Below are 14,429 nucleotides of genomic sequence, written 5' to 3'. Positions count from 1 at the left end.
AAATGAATATGGAGATTCCCTTATTCTCTTTCTCTGTTTATTTCTTGGACTCTGTTCAGTCTTGGACCCGTGAGACAGTCCCTAGACTATTAAGCATCTTGGGAATTATTTAATTTGGTGAAGCTTCCAACTGTCATTAGTTGATTTCTTCCTGCTCTTCATTAAATTTACATATGAAAAAATATGCAGTGGAGATGGAGGTAAATTGTCACTCAGGTTTTATCTTAGAGAAAAGTTAAATTACACAAATGCATATTTTGTCTAGTTGGTTCTCTATATTGTCTATATGTTGGTATCAAACATCTAGTTCGAACCTTCTTAAATAACTAAAATTCTAATATTTTTCCAAATCTGACATACATTCAAAGGTTCAAATGTAATATAATGAAGGTAGATTTTAACTGAAACATTGAAGTCTGTTGCAAGAGCAAAGATATTTTTCTTAAATGTCAGGGCGGGGCAAGTTGTCACATGTTGTATTATCTTGAACATTTTTGCTGTTTCATCATGAATTGTTTTGGGGTTTTTTCTTGATATTATAGTTTTCAAAAAATCTAAAAAATGTCAATAGGCAATGTTTTAAGGAAATATTCACTTGAGTAAAAAAATTGACAACCAGCCGCGGTCACTTTTACAAATATCAATGAATGTACAGAATGCTCACAAAAAATGCAAGTGGATCCATTCGCCTTATCGCCTATTAATAGCCATCAAGCAAGTTCCCCCAAGTGCTACCAAGATGTCTCACTGTGACCTTTTCCCCATTTGTTTTTTAGCCCAGCAGAGAAAAATGCTCAAATGCAATGTCCTTTTCTCTGTCCGCAGGGACCCCCGGGGACCGCTGGAGCTGAAGGCAGACAAGGAGAGAAGGGCGCCAAGGTAACGTATCATTCCAAATCAATTCAACCCAGGCACATACTGCAGCCTCCACTGCCATAATTAAAGCACAGCGAGCCATGGGAGAAAGAACATCTCTGACAGAGTGACTCACTGTTAATACATGTGGATACATTGTCACTGTGGGATTGAAGTGTGTAGGTTGTTTTAGCTTTAGTTCATCAACTGAACCCCTGTGATCTAAATAGCGTAAGCATACAGAGATTTATAATGTAATGTTGTTAAGGGTTGTTATTATATTATATTATATTATATTATATTATATTATATTATATTATATTATATTATATTATATTATATTATATTATATTATATTATATTATTAACATTTTATATTATTAACATTTTATATTATTAACATTTTATATTATAACATAATATATTAACATTTAAAAAAAATATATATATGTTTTTTTTTTAAAGTCTCTTATGTGTACCAAGGCTGATTTGATTAAAAATCAGTAAAATACAGTAAAAATATATTTATTTATTTTTCGGTGAGCATTGCATGCCAACTTTATGCATTATATTATAATTTCTATAATCCACTCTTCTCCTTATTTTTAGGGTGAGGCAGGATCTGAGGGTCCACCAGGTAAAACTGGACCAGTTGGCCCTCAGGGTCCCGCTGGAAAGCCTGGTCCTGAAGGTCTACGAGGAATCCCCGGTCCTGTGGTGGGTCCCCATGTCACTCATAACCCTAATAATTCCACCATTATACATACACATAAATACAATGGCCCCAAATAGTTTTAGAACACTTATAAAACACTGAAAGTACTGTGAATTTGAAACCAGGTAGCATCTGCAAACAATTGATGCTTGACCTTTTCTCTAAACTTTCTCTAGCTTTGCTCATGAATATTAATTATGTGACATGGCATTTGCCCAGTAGTTCTAACAGATTACTACTCGCCACTGCCAATGCTTGGTGCTTTTGCGTGGGCTTAAAGTTATTTGTGAAACGGTGATTCTTTCCGTTGCAATGGCATTCATACACTTTTAAGTATTCAAATAATGTGTATGGCCATTGAATATCTTAAATACACACACGCACACACAGGGATAGAATTATATGAAACGCCTCAATTCACAGAAAAATAAATCACCTATCTGTATCTTTCTCTTGTATATATTTCTTGTCTATTTGATAATACTTTTTAGTATCTGGGCTATTAATCATTGTCCAGCCCAGAGTAAATCAATGGCAGACCATAAGCAGAAAACAATGCAATAATGGCTTTTGTAATTGGATGGATTTTCACAGGGTGAACAAGGACTTCCTGGTGCTGCTGGACAAGACGGCCCTCCCGGACCAATGGTAAGAGGAGATACCCCATTCCCTTTGCTCGTTCTTTCTGTCAACCTTTTATCCTCTCTCTCTTTTCTGTGTGTGCTTGTACATGTGGGTATATGTGCGCAAATTGAATTCTCACTGTTGGTTCTCTGATATTTAGGGACCTCCTGGTCTCCCTGGCCTGAAAGGAGACCCCGGCTCTAAGGGGGAGAAGGTGAGTGACATTCTATTTCTTTTCCTGACATTTTTATTAATGTGCTTTCAAAGAAGCTCAAGGTCAAAGATAAAGACTAGGTCACTCCATTCCAGGAAGCCAAGGGAAAAGTTTCAGTATAATATACATTTGATTTTTTTAGACATTGTGCATTTAATCATATTTATAAAAAAATATTAATTCTTTTTGTGTCAAAATTTGTGGTTATATTATATAGAACCACAAATTTTGACAAAAAAAAAAAAAATTTAAACTAAACTGCATGAATATTATTTAAATAAATACATTTTCATGGCAAAAATAGATAAATATATATGTATCTTTTTTTTGCCATGAAAATGTATTTATTTAAATAATTTATATAATATTCATGCAGTTTAGTTCCAGGTTTTTCATGTTATTTTAGTTTTTGTTATTTTTTTTTACATTTTAGTTTTCATTTAATTGAATTAACCTCAAGGCCCATTCACACAAAGAACGATAACTATATATATAACTATAAATATAAATATAAATAATTATATTAGCGTCCACACCAGCGGACGATAACATTCTGTTTATTTTTAAGTGCGCGCTGAGTTCTGTCGTCTGCCGCTTTAAATGCTTGAGCTCTTTAAAGCAGGATGGATTCTGATTGGCTGTCAATGTGTGTATCGTTCATCAGCTGGGAATAATCGTTCTAAAAGTGATTCCATCGATATTGTTTCTCTCTGCTGCTATCATTATAGTTATGGTGTGGACTCTGCTATTCTTTTATATTTTGAATTTTTTTTATTATTATATCTTTATCATTATAGTTATCGTACTTGGTGTGAACGGTCCTCTAGTATAATGTAAATTGATGGTTTGGTTATGCTTATATAAACATTAATTCTTTGTGCATTTCGAATATCAACTGATGTTCTGATCTGTGACATCCGCGCATTTTTCTTCCAGGGTCACCCCGGCCTCATCGGCCTCATCGGACCCCCCGGTGAGCAGGGAGAGAAGGGAGATCGGGGTTTGCCCGGTCCTCAGGGATCTGCTGGCAGCAAGGGTGATTCTGTGAGTCACTAATGATTTATTTGTCCTTTACCCCACCACACAACAAATGTCGTACCTCCAGCAGCGCACCTATCAGGATTTCTCCTGTAATGCTTGCAAATTAAAGTAACGACCGACTGAAACAATAACGTCTGCACTTATTGCATCTGTGTACATCATCATAATCGTGTTATGGATGAAGCTGTCATGAAAGGTTCTCGGAGCCAGCAGTAATTCTATTACACCAGACGTTCCCATCAAACACCAGTGCGATTACATTTTTTCACAGTCAAACTGCGAAATGTTTGTCTTTCTTTGCCTCGTTGAAGAACCATGCAACACATTTCCAGTGTAATCAGCAAATATATAGAAAACCTTTAAAAGTTGATTGAATAATCAATTAGAATGTGTATTGGCCTTTGCTATGGCCCTTGCTCAGTGGTTTAAAGCAATGCAGCTTTAAACGCATTACGATTTAGCTTAATGAAATTGTAGTCTCCCCTTCTGTGAGTTTGGAAAACAAATCGAAAACGATCCCATCTCACTAACGTTTCCCACTGGACAGATTTGCGATCTGTTGCTGAGTTTAGTAACAGAGGCTGAATTTCTCCCCACAGAATTAACTCAAAAGTCCTTGATGCTAATGAAGTGTAATGATCAGTGTGTATACAAACTAGAGGAATATATGATTAGCAAGAGTCGTTTTCATCTCTCCAGCAAAAGAATTGGAATTTTTTTAAAGACAAATCTTAGAGAGAATATCAAACTCATCACCTCACACATTTGTTTGAATTTCTGCTAACCAACATCTTTACATATCAATCAAAGGAAGTTCTGCTTTCTAACCATCTGCTCTTTAAACTGCAGGGTATCAGTGGTTCTGCTGGTCCGCTTGGTCCACCTGGTCCTCCTGGATTGCCTGTGAGTCTTTCTCGGTTGCTTGCATCTTTCATTCAGTGTTGTGTTATCGTCAAGGTCAAACTATACATGGCACCAAGGTGCAAATTGGTGTCACATTGCCTGGTTTTAAAAGAACTATTTAGAGAGATCTTACAAAAAAATAACTTAGCATTAAAAGTAGTCAGTTTTAAACACATCAAATGTCTTTCCCCTTTTAAAATTATGATTTTGGTCTGAATAAACTCAGCGGTCTTGTCAATTTGAACTGTATCCACTATTTAAATATATACAAGTGTCATAGTTTTGACATACACTACCATTCAAAGGTTTGGCGTCAGTAAGATTTAAAAACATACATGTATATAAAATTAAAATACCAAGGACAAATTAAATTGGTTAAAAGTGACAGTAAAGACATTACAGAAGATTTAGATTTAAAATAAATGCGGCTCTTTTGAAGTTTCTCTGAAGAATCTCTCGCTCAACTTTAAAAGCACAACTGTTTTCAACATTAATAATAAGAAATGTTTCTTGAGCATCAAATCAGCATATTAGAATGATTTCTGTAGGATCATGTGACACTGAAGACTGGAATAATGTAGCTGAAAATTAGGCATTCTCATCTTAAAATATATTACAATAGAAAACAATTATTTAACATTGCAAAAAATGTCACAATATTACTGTTTTTGCTGTATTTTAATCAAATAAATGCAGCTATGGAGAGACTTCTTTAAAAATAAAAAAATCGTACAGACCACAAACTTTTGGACGATAGTGTATGTTGAACTGATGTTAGTTTTATTTTAGAAAAAGAAATTCTCATTCGGTTTTCTAAAATTCGACACAAATGTAATGTTAACTATATATTTACCAAGCTCAATTTTAATCCTATTTTGTAAGTCAGTTTTCACAGAATGCATTTCCATTTTCCTTTAGGGTCCACAAGGGCCAAAGGGATCCAAGGGTTCGTCTGTAAGTACCACTTAAGCGCTGATCAATTTGATACGCTTTAAATAATAATGCCAGAAAACGCGCTCATGATTTTTAAATCATCTCCCTGCAGGGTCCCGCTGGTCAAAAGGGAGACACTGGCTCGTCCGGACCTCCTGGTCCTCCTGTGAGTTAACTTTTGCAAGCTTCGAGGAGTTTTTTATAATATAAAAAGCAAGAGGCTCATATTTACACACTCATTTTCTCATTCCGTAGGGTCCTCCTGGTGAGATCATCCAGCCTCTGCCTATGCACATGCCCAAGAAGTCCCGTCGCTCCATCGACATGCAAGCGGACGAAGCCGGCACCATGCTGGACTACGGAGAGGGCATGGAGGACATCTTCAGCTCTTTGAATAATCTCAAACAGGACATCGAGCGCATGAAGTACCCCATGGGCACGCAACACAACCCCGCACGAAGCTGTAAAGACCTTCAGCTCGCTCACCCAGAATTCCCAGATGGTAAGTGAGCAAGGTGGGAGGTAAAGGAGACAGTCTTGAACAGATGAATCTGGAAAACATGCAACGTTCGCTGCATTCCGAGCCTCTCTGTAGGTATTGGCTGTGCTTCTAAAATTCCAAGCCCGTCACTCGGGAGGATTTGAATAACAACAGCAGCCGCAGACGGCTAATTGGGAAGATGTTTAGTATTCTACGGACTCCAGCGGGAGCTAACCTCTCCCTCCCAAATCATGGCTTACAAAATGCCAGCTCTTACACTGACCTTTCAGAGCTGCTTTTACCGCAATAGCATTAGCCTGCTATTTTATTTACACAAGGCATTGCCTCTGCTGATGCCCATGAAGAGTGTTTTTTTTAGCTGAAGAAAGGAATAAAAAGATAGGAAAAGCTGCGGAGATATCTTCATATATAATCTAAATGATTTCTTGAAGGTTATGCTGTATGTGTCATTATTCTAGAACCTGATGTCTGATGGGTTTATTTCTCCCTCAGGTGAATACTACATCGATCCCAACCAGGGATGCTCCGGGGACTCCTTTAAAGTGTACTGCAACTTCACAGCGGGAGGCGAGACCTGCATCTTCCCTGATAAAAAGTCAAATGGAGTGAGTGGCATTCTGAAACCCCCTAAGGAAGAGCTAGCCAATAACAGCCAGACGTGATCACAACATCTTACCTCTGTCACATACAATAGGTTTCTCATAAAGACCATATGAGAATCAAGTAGTCACTTCAAAGAGATGTTTTCTTATTGTGATTGTTGGTTATTGGAGGTGTGATATTTATATATCTATTTATATATATATAAATAGACTAATTATACATCAAAATAGACTATATTAAAGTTTTTTTCAACAATAGTGACAATAAAACACATTTCCCCCAAATTCTCTTTATTGTAAAGAGTCCAAAAGTTTTACTTTTGAATTTGTTTGTCATTTTCAGTATTTTCAATTTCAGCTATGATCCTTAGATTTAAAAAATAAAATAGTGAAACAATAAAAAAATATATATATTTCTAATTCATTTTAACAAGCAATAAAACAGATACTACTACAATATATAAATACTTTACAATTTAAATATACCTCATCATAATTGAAGAATGTTCTGAAGACCTCACCTCATTCTCAAGATTAAAATAATGTTTTTCTCATGCTGTTAAACAGAGCAGTAATGTCAGTGAGAGAGATTTCATTCCAGTTGTTGGAACAGATGCTGTATGAAAAATAGGGTTTCATTCATTTTATTTCATTTTCTGCTGAAGCAAGTTTGCTTTTCATTCAAAACTGTTCACACAGCAAGTCTTTTTCCGTTTTCTTTGTGTCGTCTTTTAGGTGAGACTATCTTCATGGCCCAAAGAAGTTCCCGGCTCCTGGTTCAGTGAATTTAAGCGTGGCAAAATAGTAAGTGCACTTTCTTTCATCTACTCCTTTATGAAAAACATCTTGTCCTTCGAAACTAAGAGAACCTGAGTGTTTTGCCTCATCTTCTTTCTTTACTCAACCATTGGGCAGACACCAGTAAGAGCTCGGCTTTTAAAAGATGCTGTCACCGCAGCCCTGGATCCATCAACAAGCCGAGCAAACCCACAAACACTCGTACAACAAACACAACTGAGCACATACATACACACCGCATTTATATTTGATGCAGTGGAGAGTTATGAAGGCATCGCTGCACCTCTGTGAAACGAAACGGCTTTGTGTTTCTGTTGTCTGTTCCGACGGTTTTCTATTTTGTCAGAAGCGATAGTTTTTCTATTATTCATAGTTCCAAATCCATTTATTGGTGCCTGTGAAAACTGACTTGCTTTATCACTTACACACACTTTATCATTTAACACTTACACAAATCAAGTCCTCGAGTAATAGTAATAAAAAAAAAAACTTAATAAAATACAACCGGAGTAATTTTCCATATAAAATTATTTTCAACCATATAATTTTCCATTTTACTTGAGTAAAAGTACAAAAGTTCTTGATTTTTGTATTCAAAATATAAAGCACTAATCACTGAACCATGTTTATTGTATATTCTATCCAGTACGCATTGCATTTCTTTTATTACCAAAACTTATTATACATCAAAACATTAACACAAGTAAAATATCACAAACCTGAACAAGTTAATATATATATATATATATATATATATATATATATATATTCATATCATATAGTATTTCATATATATGATATGAATTCATATCATATAGTATTTTAAAAATGATGGAAAAACTAAATTTGTGCAAATATGTGGTGAAAAAAATGAATTAAAATACAATTTACAGATGTCATGTGGTGCAAACATACTAGTTTTATATCATTTAAAATTTCTACAGCAGTGGGGAAGATGCATGGGCATTCTTTGCATAATTTTAAGCTTGAAAACCAAACGTAACATTAAATGCATGGATAATATTTCATTATTTTTTCCTAATCTTATGAGAGCTGATTATAAATAAAATTGCAACTTAACACAACAAACCTGGACATATTATATTATATTATATTATATTATATTATATTATATTATATTATATTATATTATATTATATTATATTATATTATATTATATTTTAACCACCTTTTAAAAAAAGTCATGCCTATTTTATGGTAAAATCATTAATAGGGATAAAGTAAATATAATATCTGCCTACTTGAATAGGTCAGAGAAACTTTATTCTTTTTTGTGAAGAAAGATTATTGCTGAATGAAAAAAATATAATTCTTCTTATTATACATTTTTGCTTTCACCCTCAAGCTTTCATACGTGGACGCAGAAGGCAACCCGATAAACATGGTCCAGATGACGTTCCTCAAACTACTGACAGCCTCCGCCAGGCAAAACTTGACCTACAACTGCCACCAGTCAGCCGCCTGGCACGACGCCACTACGGACAGCTACGACAAGGCACTACGCTTCCTCGGCTCCAATGACGAGGAGATGTCATACGACAACAACCCCTTCATCACGGCCCTGTCAGACGGCTGTGCGGTAAGACCTCCGTCGTAGATCTGTACAAATCTATTAGTCATTTAAACATGCGAACACACAGTTCTGATGGTCTTGTTCTCGTCCCACAGGCGAGGAAGGGCTACGGAAAGACAGTTCTGGAGATCAACACTCCCAAAATCGATCAGGTTCCGATCGTCGATGTGATGTTCACTGACTTTGGGGATCCCAACCAGAAATTTGGATTCGAAGTTGGTCCAGTCTGCTTCCTTGGCTAAAAAACACAGACAAAGAACAAAAAATACCAATAACTTGGCAGGGTAGGACGGGTTAGCGCACGAGTCAAGACTTTTTTCTTGACGTCATCAAACCATCGAGCCCGTTCCTGCCACATGCAAGTTTTGAATTTTAAAAAATGGGGTAGCGAACACGTCTTGCCATTTATGTATGTATTACCCAGGAAAATACTTGTTGCCCTTGTAGGGCAAGGATCACATGACATGATACCTGTTATGGAACGAAAAGGTGAAGGACAACGTCAAGCCAAGGCAAACGGTGAACCTGGGAGGTCCACGAGTCGGAGAAAGGGAGGACCTCTCATCCGGAGTCTATCGGTGCAGTGCAAACAAATAAATTAAAAAAGAAAAAAAAGACGACAACAATGGTGCTTGTTCAAAATAGAAAAAAAGAGGTGCTATGAGGAAGAGGATGTATTTTAATAAAACTGTAATTATTATTTTGTACATTGTTGATGTTTCTGAATCCACTTTCAAAACTTGCATGTGTATCACAATTACATCTGGCTCTTAAATTCCAAATCCCTCACAAACGTTTATAAGTTATAGAACTGAATAAATAAAGAATTAAATAATGATATTTTGTGGATGAATACTGTGTACTTATTATTAAACAAATAAAAGACAGCATTCAAACAGTTCCCTATTATTAATTGTAATGTAAGTCCTTTGTATATATTGAGCATCCCGAAATCGCTCGCAGTTCGGCCCACTGGACACCTATAGAGGAACATTCAACAGCACATGCAACCTGTGCTTGATTTAAGTAATCTTGCCATTCGCTTTAATTTAATTTTTGTTTGTTATTTGTTTGTTTTTTCAGTTGTAGGTCGGTCGTATACCTCAATCTCTCTTGAAAAAAACCATACTGATGCAAGTATGGTGTGCCCTGTATATACCTTGGTTATACAGTTAAATTTATATATTTTGGGTGGGGAGTTTTTTTTTTTTTTTTTTTTTTTTTTTTATTAATGGGAAAAATACATATCTGTTAGGCCTCTTTTTGTTCAAAACCTTCTGTGAATTCAATGATAAGGCCTTTTAGGTGACCCATTTTTGTAACTAAAATGAGAAATTGTTTTAAATGTGCTTTTTATGGTTCATTTCATTATTAAAAACTGGATTCCAAACCAACCATGAAACTGAGGTGTGGATTGTTTGTTTGCTTTGTCAGGTCACATGGTTTTATTGTCTGTTCGTTCACCGTGTGTGATTTTAGGTTTTAAATGACATCGTGCATTGCGTCTGACTGATACCTTCAGTTTAAAACATGGCATTATAAAGGGATAGTTCACCCAAAAATGAAAATTCTGTCATCATTTACTCACCCTCAAGTTGTTCCAAACCTATACGAATGTCTTTCTTCTGTTGAACACATAAGAAGATATTTTGAAGAATGTTGGTAACCCAGACAGTTGACGGTAGCCATAGCCTTTCATAGTTGAATAGAAAAAATACTATGGAAGTCAATGGCTACCATCAACTGTCTGGTTACTAACATTCTTCAAAACATCTTCTTTTGTGAAGAAGAAACAAACTCGTACAATTTGGAACAGTTTGAGGGTGAGTAAATGATGACAGAATTTTCATTTTTGGGTGAACTATCCTTTTTAATGCCAATAAGTGAGCTGTTATCCCAAAAATGCACTAGTTAAAATAAATGTTTGCTAACTCATGCATAACACGTTGTTTAATTAATTACTTCCTCGTATCATTTATCATGCATTACAGCTCATTAGCAGGTCATCTGGGATGTCTGAACAGGATGAGAACAGCGTGTTTACTTTAGAAAAACTTTCATACTCATTTCATACAGGTCCCTGTGGCTCCTTTCCTAATCGAGCGCTGGAAGCTACACAATCTGATGGCACCTACACATGGAGTCTCATTAGACATTGTGTTTAATATGAAAGCCCCGTCTCCATTTCAGCCTCTATATAGTTCGAATAAAAGCTCTCTCTATCTCCTCTTTGATGTATGTGTATCCTCACCGGTAAGATCAGCAATGAAGTCTCTGCATTATTGGACATCTCTATTCAAGCTTTCAAAGGAATGCCAATTTGATATTTTTCTTTAGGCAAAGACTTTGAGTTTGCCATTTCACCATGAGCCTTTGTGGCAGGCATTCTCTGCTTAGCATTTAAAAAGATTTTCAAAGGATCTGACTCTCGAATGGACTCCATTTGAGCCAGGATATCAGTTTCTTCAAGAACTCTTCTGCATGATAAGACTTCAAACTACTAATATATGAGGTACAGTGTTGCATTTGCAACAGTGAACGAAAAATATAGGCAAACATTAAGGAGAGAGAGGTGTTTTAATTGGGAGTCTTGGAGGCTCGTTGCCCAATCAAAGACTGGTAACCTCTTTATAGTCGAAATAAAAGTAAATTGGTTAGCCTACAATACATGCTTGGTCAACTTCACAAACCTAAAGCGGAAAATGAATAAAAGACCATGTGCCTGAGTGTGTTTTTGTTCTTAAACAGCACAAGAGCCAAAGCAAATATTCATGTTTGAAGCTTAAAAATCAGTTCACGCTGTCAAAGTCAGATGTGGACAGTAACAAAGTACATTTACTTGAGTACTGTACTTAAGTACACTTTTTGAGTATCTGTACTTTACTTGAGTATTATTTTTTCTGGAAACTTTTTACTTTCAGTAATCAGTAGTGTATTTTCCTTGAGTAGAAAGTAGTGACGTCAGTCAGGGGATGATTTTGGTTGCAAGGGGTTAGCCTGGCTAACGTCAGACCTAGTCTCATTGAGACGTGGTCTGGGAACCACATGTTCATTTTCTCGTATTTGAGGCGTGGTTTACGAATGCCCAGAGCCATTTATTGGGCGCTACGAATGTCTATCAAATGCGCCTGCACGTAGCTCATAGCCAATCGTTTCAATTATACCAGATGGCGTATGTAGAGCGACAGAAATTCGACGAGGAAGAAGACAAAATAAACTTGCGTTCTAAACTACTTAGAACACTATCTAAGGCTGCATCGAAAGGTAACTTCGCGTCTGATGCCATGTTGGATCCATACAGTAGATATAAACAAACTGCTTCGGTGTGTCGCATAGACGTCGTCTTGCTGCTCCCTCCCCGTTCTGTGATTGGTTCCCTTTTTGAGGGGAAAATCTGGTCCATGGTGTCCAGGCTGCCTAGCAGCGGGAATAAAATCGGGCTGCGCGCAAGGCAGCATGGGGAAACCCAGGGTAGCAAGGGGTTGCATTTTGGTTGGAAATGAAAGTCGGATTGCCGCCAGAACCCGACATCGGCTTGATGTCAACATCCAACATCGGACAGACGCTGGATTTTGGTTGGAAACGAAAGTCGAGTTGATGTCAATCTGACATTGGGTTCTGACATAAACCTGATTTTCATTTTCAACAATGGGTTTGGTCTTCTAAATGCAAATTTTGTCATTGTTTTGGAGCACACTAGCTTATAGATAACAGTAAGGATAACATATTCTTTCTAAAAGTCAAAAAACTTTAAATAGTTCACTATTTGAGGGAACCATTGTGGACGTTATTATTTAGTGCGCTTATTCAATCTCACATTCAATCCCTCTACTGGAACTGTGTTCTAAATATTTATTATTTATATTTTTGTGAATTAGAACAATCTGATTGCAATGCTTAAATGGATTAGTTCAGCTAAAATCTAAATTCTATCATTAATTACTCACCCTCATGTCGTTCCAAACCCTCTAAGACTTTCATTCATCTTTGGAACACAAATGAAGATGTTTCTGATGAAATCTGAGCGATTTCTGTCCCTCCATTGACAGCCTATGCAACTATCACTTTGACGCTTCAAAAGGTTTGTAAAACTAATCCATATTCATTGAGTGGCTTAGTCACTTGATGTGATGTGCATGGATAAATCATTTCTAACAATTACATGCAATAAGAAAACAGTAGGGGTGTAACGATTCATCAACTACATCGATGTATCGATTTATATTCCTATGATCCAACTACATCGATCTGTGCTCGGCAAGTTGGCCTTCCGGACGACATATATCGATCTAATATCGTTTTAAAAGGCAATGAATCGTTTTCTTAGCACTTTTAATGATAAAGGCGTTAAACGTTACTCGATTCATCGCCATGCGTGACGCGCCAGCAGCAGCGCGACAACAGTCAAGCAGCGCAAAGTCTCTCACCTCAGAAAAACGGACTTTCCTGTCCTCTCAGCCGCTATACTGCAGTAGCGCGCACTCTTCAATTGCACGCGCAAATGCGCCGGCGCGCGCTGTATCACTTCACTACAGCGCGAAAGAAATACGAGCATGCAACGTCGTAAATTTGTAAGTTAAGTTAAGTTCTTCTAAGTATTGTGTATCACCATGGTAGCCTAATTGTTGTTTCCATAACAAAATGCCACTTAGTGGTTATTTTGTATGTTTTTATATGACTGTGGTGGCTCATACCAAGACCTATAAACAAAAACTAGTTTGGGACTGCTATATAGCTTAACCTCGCAGTGCCTACTGTTTATCAGTATTTGTCATATTCTTACAATTTTTTTTTTTTTTTTGTATGTTAAGTAAAGGGGGACAGAACTTGTGTGTCAACAATTTTTGTGTAAACAAATGTATTATAATAGGCCTATATAATTCCTAAAAAGGTGGGTCGCGGCTTGATGACCATGGGGAAATGTGGGTCCCATGGCCAAACTATTCAAAACATCATTCAATGTTGTGATAATCGTAATTAATAATCACAATTACAATATCAAGGGAATAATCGACAATTATGATTTTTGTCATAATCGTGCAGTCCTACTTTATTCAAATAAAATGTGAATGCATTTGACATTAATTGTTGTTTACTTGTTTGTTTATATCCATAATTAATTGATACCTGATTCCCTTACAAGAATTTTTGGCTAAAAAGTCACTGAATCGATTTCAAGTCACTGAATCGTTTCGGATCGTAATGTTCTAAATGAACCAATATCGTCCTTGAATTGTATCGACAACCACGAATCGCGATACGAATCGAATCGTTGTTAAAACGAATCGTTACACCCCTAGAAAATAGCATAGAAAATTAAAACAAAATAAAAAAACTATTTCTGGTCATGTCCGATTTGAAAGCTCTCCAACAGAACTCCACTGCCTGACACGTGTATCATCCAATCACGAGATGATGTGACTATAAGCCCCACCCCCCATCACCTGCATTGCTCTGCTGGGTGCATGGACACTTGAAGGATGTAATTTGTCTAACCTGTTCCAAAAGATAAACCATAAGTGAGGTGTTTTCCTGTGTTTCATCTCTTCACACTGTCAGTAATTACCTGAGCTGTCCAACAATGACAAATGTTCAACTAATTCTCTGCATGTGCTGTCTTTTGCACCATTATTGTGAAGGGGGGGAAG

At 36.6% G+C, this 14,429-nt stretch overlaps 1 protein-coding gene across 1 annotated transcript in view; it reads left to right on the top strand.

Annotated features, from left to right (window-relative positions):
- The window catches only part of col11a1a (collagen, type XI, alpha 1a), a gene marked incomplete at its 5' end in the record, with an annotated part of 69,229 nt that extends 59,668 nt beyond the window's left edge, over positions 1 to 9,561 (top strand). Inside the window, 13 exons of the mRNA XM_081353473.1 lie at positions 826 to 879; positions 1,465 to 1,572; positions 2,165 to 2,218; positions 2,355 to 2,408; positions 3,345 to 3,452; positions 4,299 to 4,352; positions 5,271 to 5,306; positions 5,398 to 5,451; positions 5,541 to 5,787; positions 6,280 to 6,392; positions 7,125 to 7,193; positions 8,554 to 8,787; positions 8,877 to 9,561. Of these exons, the coding sequence (XP_081209599.1) occupies positions 826 to 879; positions 1,465 to 1,572; positions 2,165 to 2,218; positions 2,355 to 2,408; positions 3,345 to 3,452; positions 4,299 to 4,352; positions 5,271 to 5,306; positions 5,398 to 5,451; positions 5,541 to 5,787; positions 6,280 to 6,392; positions 7,125 to 7,193; positions 8,554 to 8,787; positions 8,877 to 9,023 (1,332 nt within the window). The 3' untranslated portion in view covers positions 9,024 to 9,561. The remainder of the gene's footprint in view (positions 1 to 825; positions 880 to 1,464; positions 1,573 to 2,164; positions 2,219 to 2,354; positions 2,409 to 3,344; positions 3,453 to 4,298; positions 4,353 to 5,270; positions 5,307 to 5,397; positions 5,452 to 5,540; positions 5,788 to 6,279; positions 6,393 to 7,124; positions 7,194 to 8,553; positions 8,788 to 8,876) is intronic.
- Between the last annotated feature and the right edge of the window lie 4,868 nt (positions 9,562 to 14,429).

Source organism: Scardinius erythrophthalmus (assembly GCF_964197995.2).
Source record: "Scardinius erythrophthalmus genome assembly, chromosome: 22".
Lineage (NCBI taxonomy): Eukaryota > Metazoa > Chordata > Actinopteri > Cypriniformes > Leuciscidae > Scardinius > Scardinius erythrophthalmus.
The sequence above is the reverse complement of the archived record's forward strand: the minus strand, read 5'-3'. Positions and strand labels throughout refer to the sequence as shown.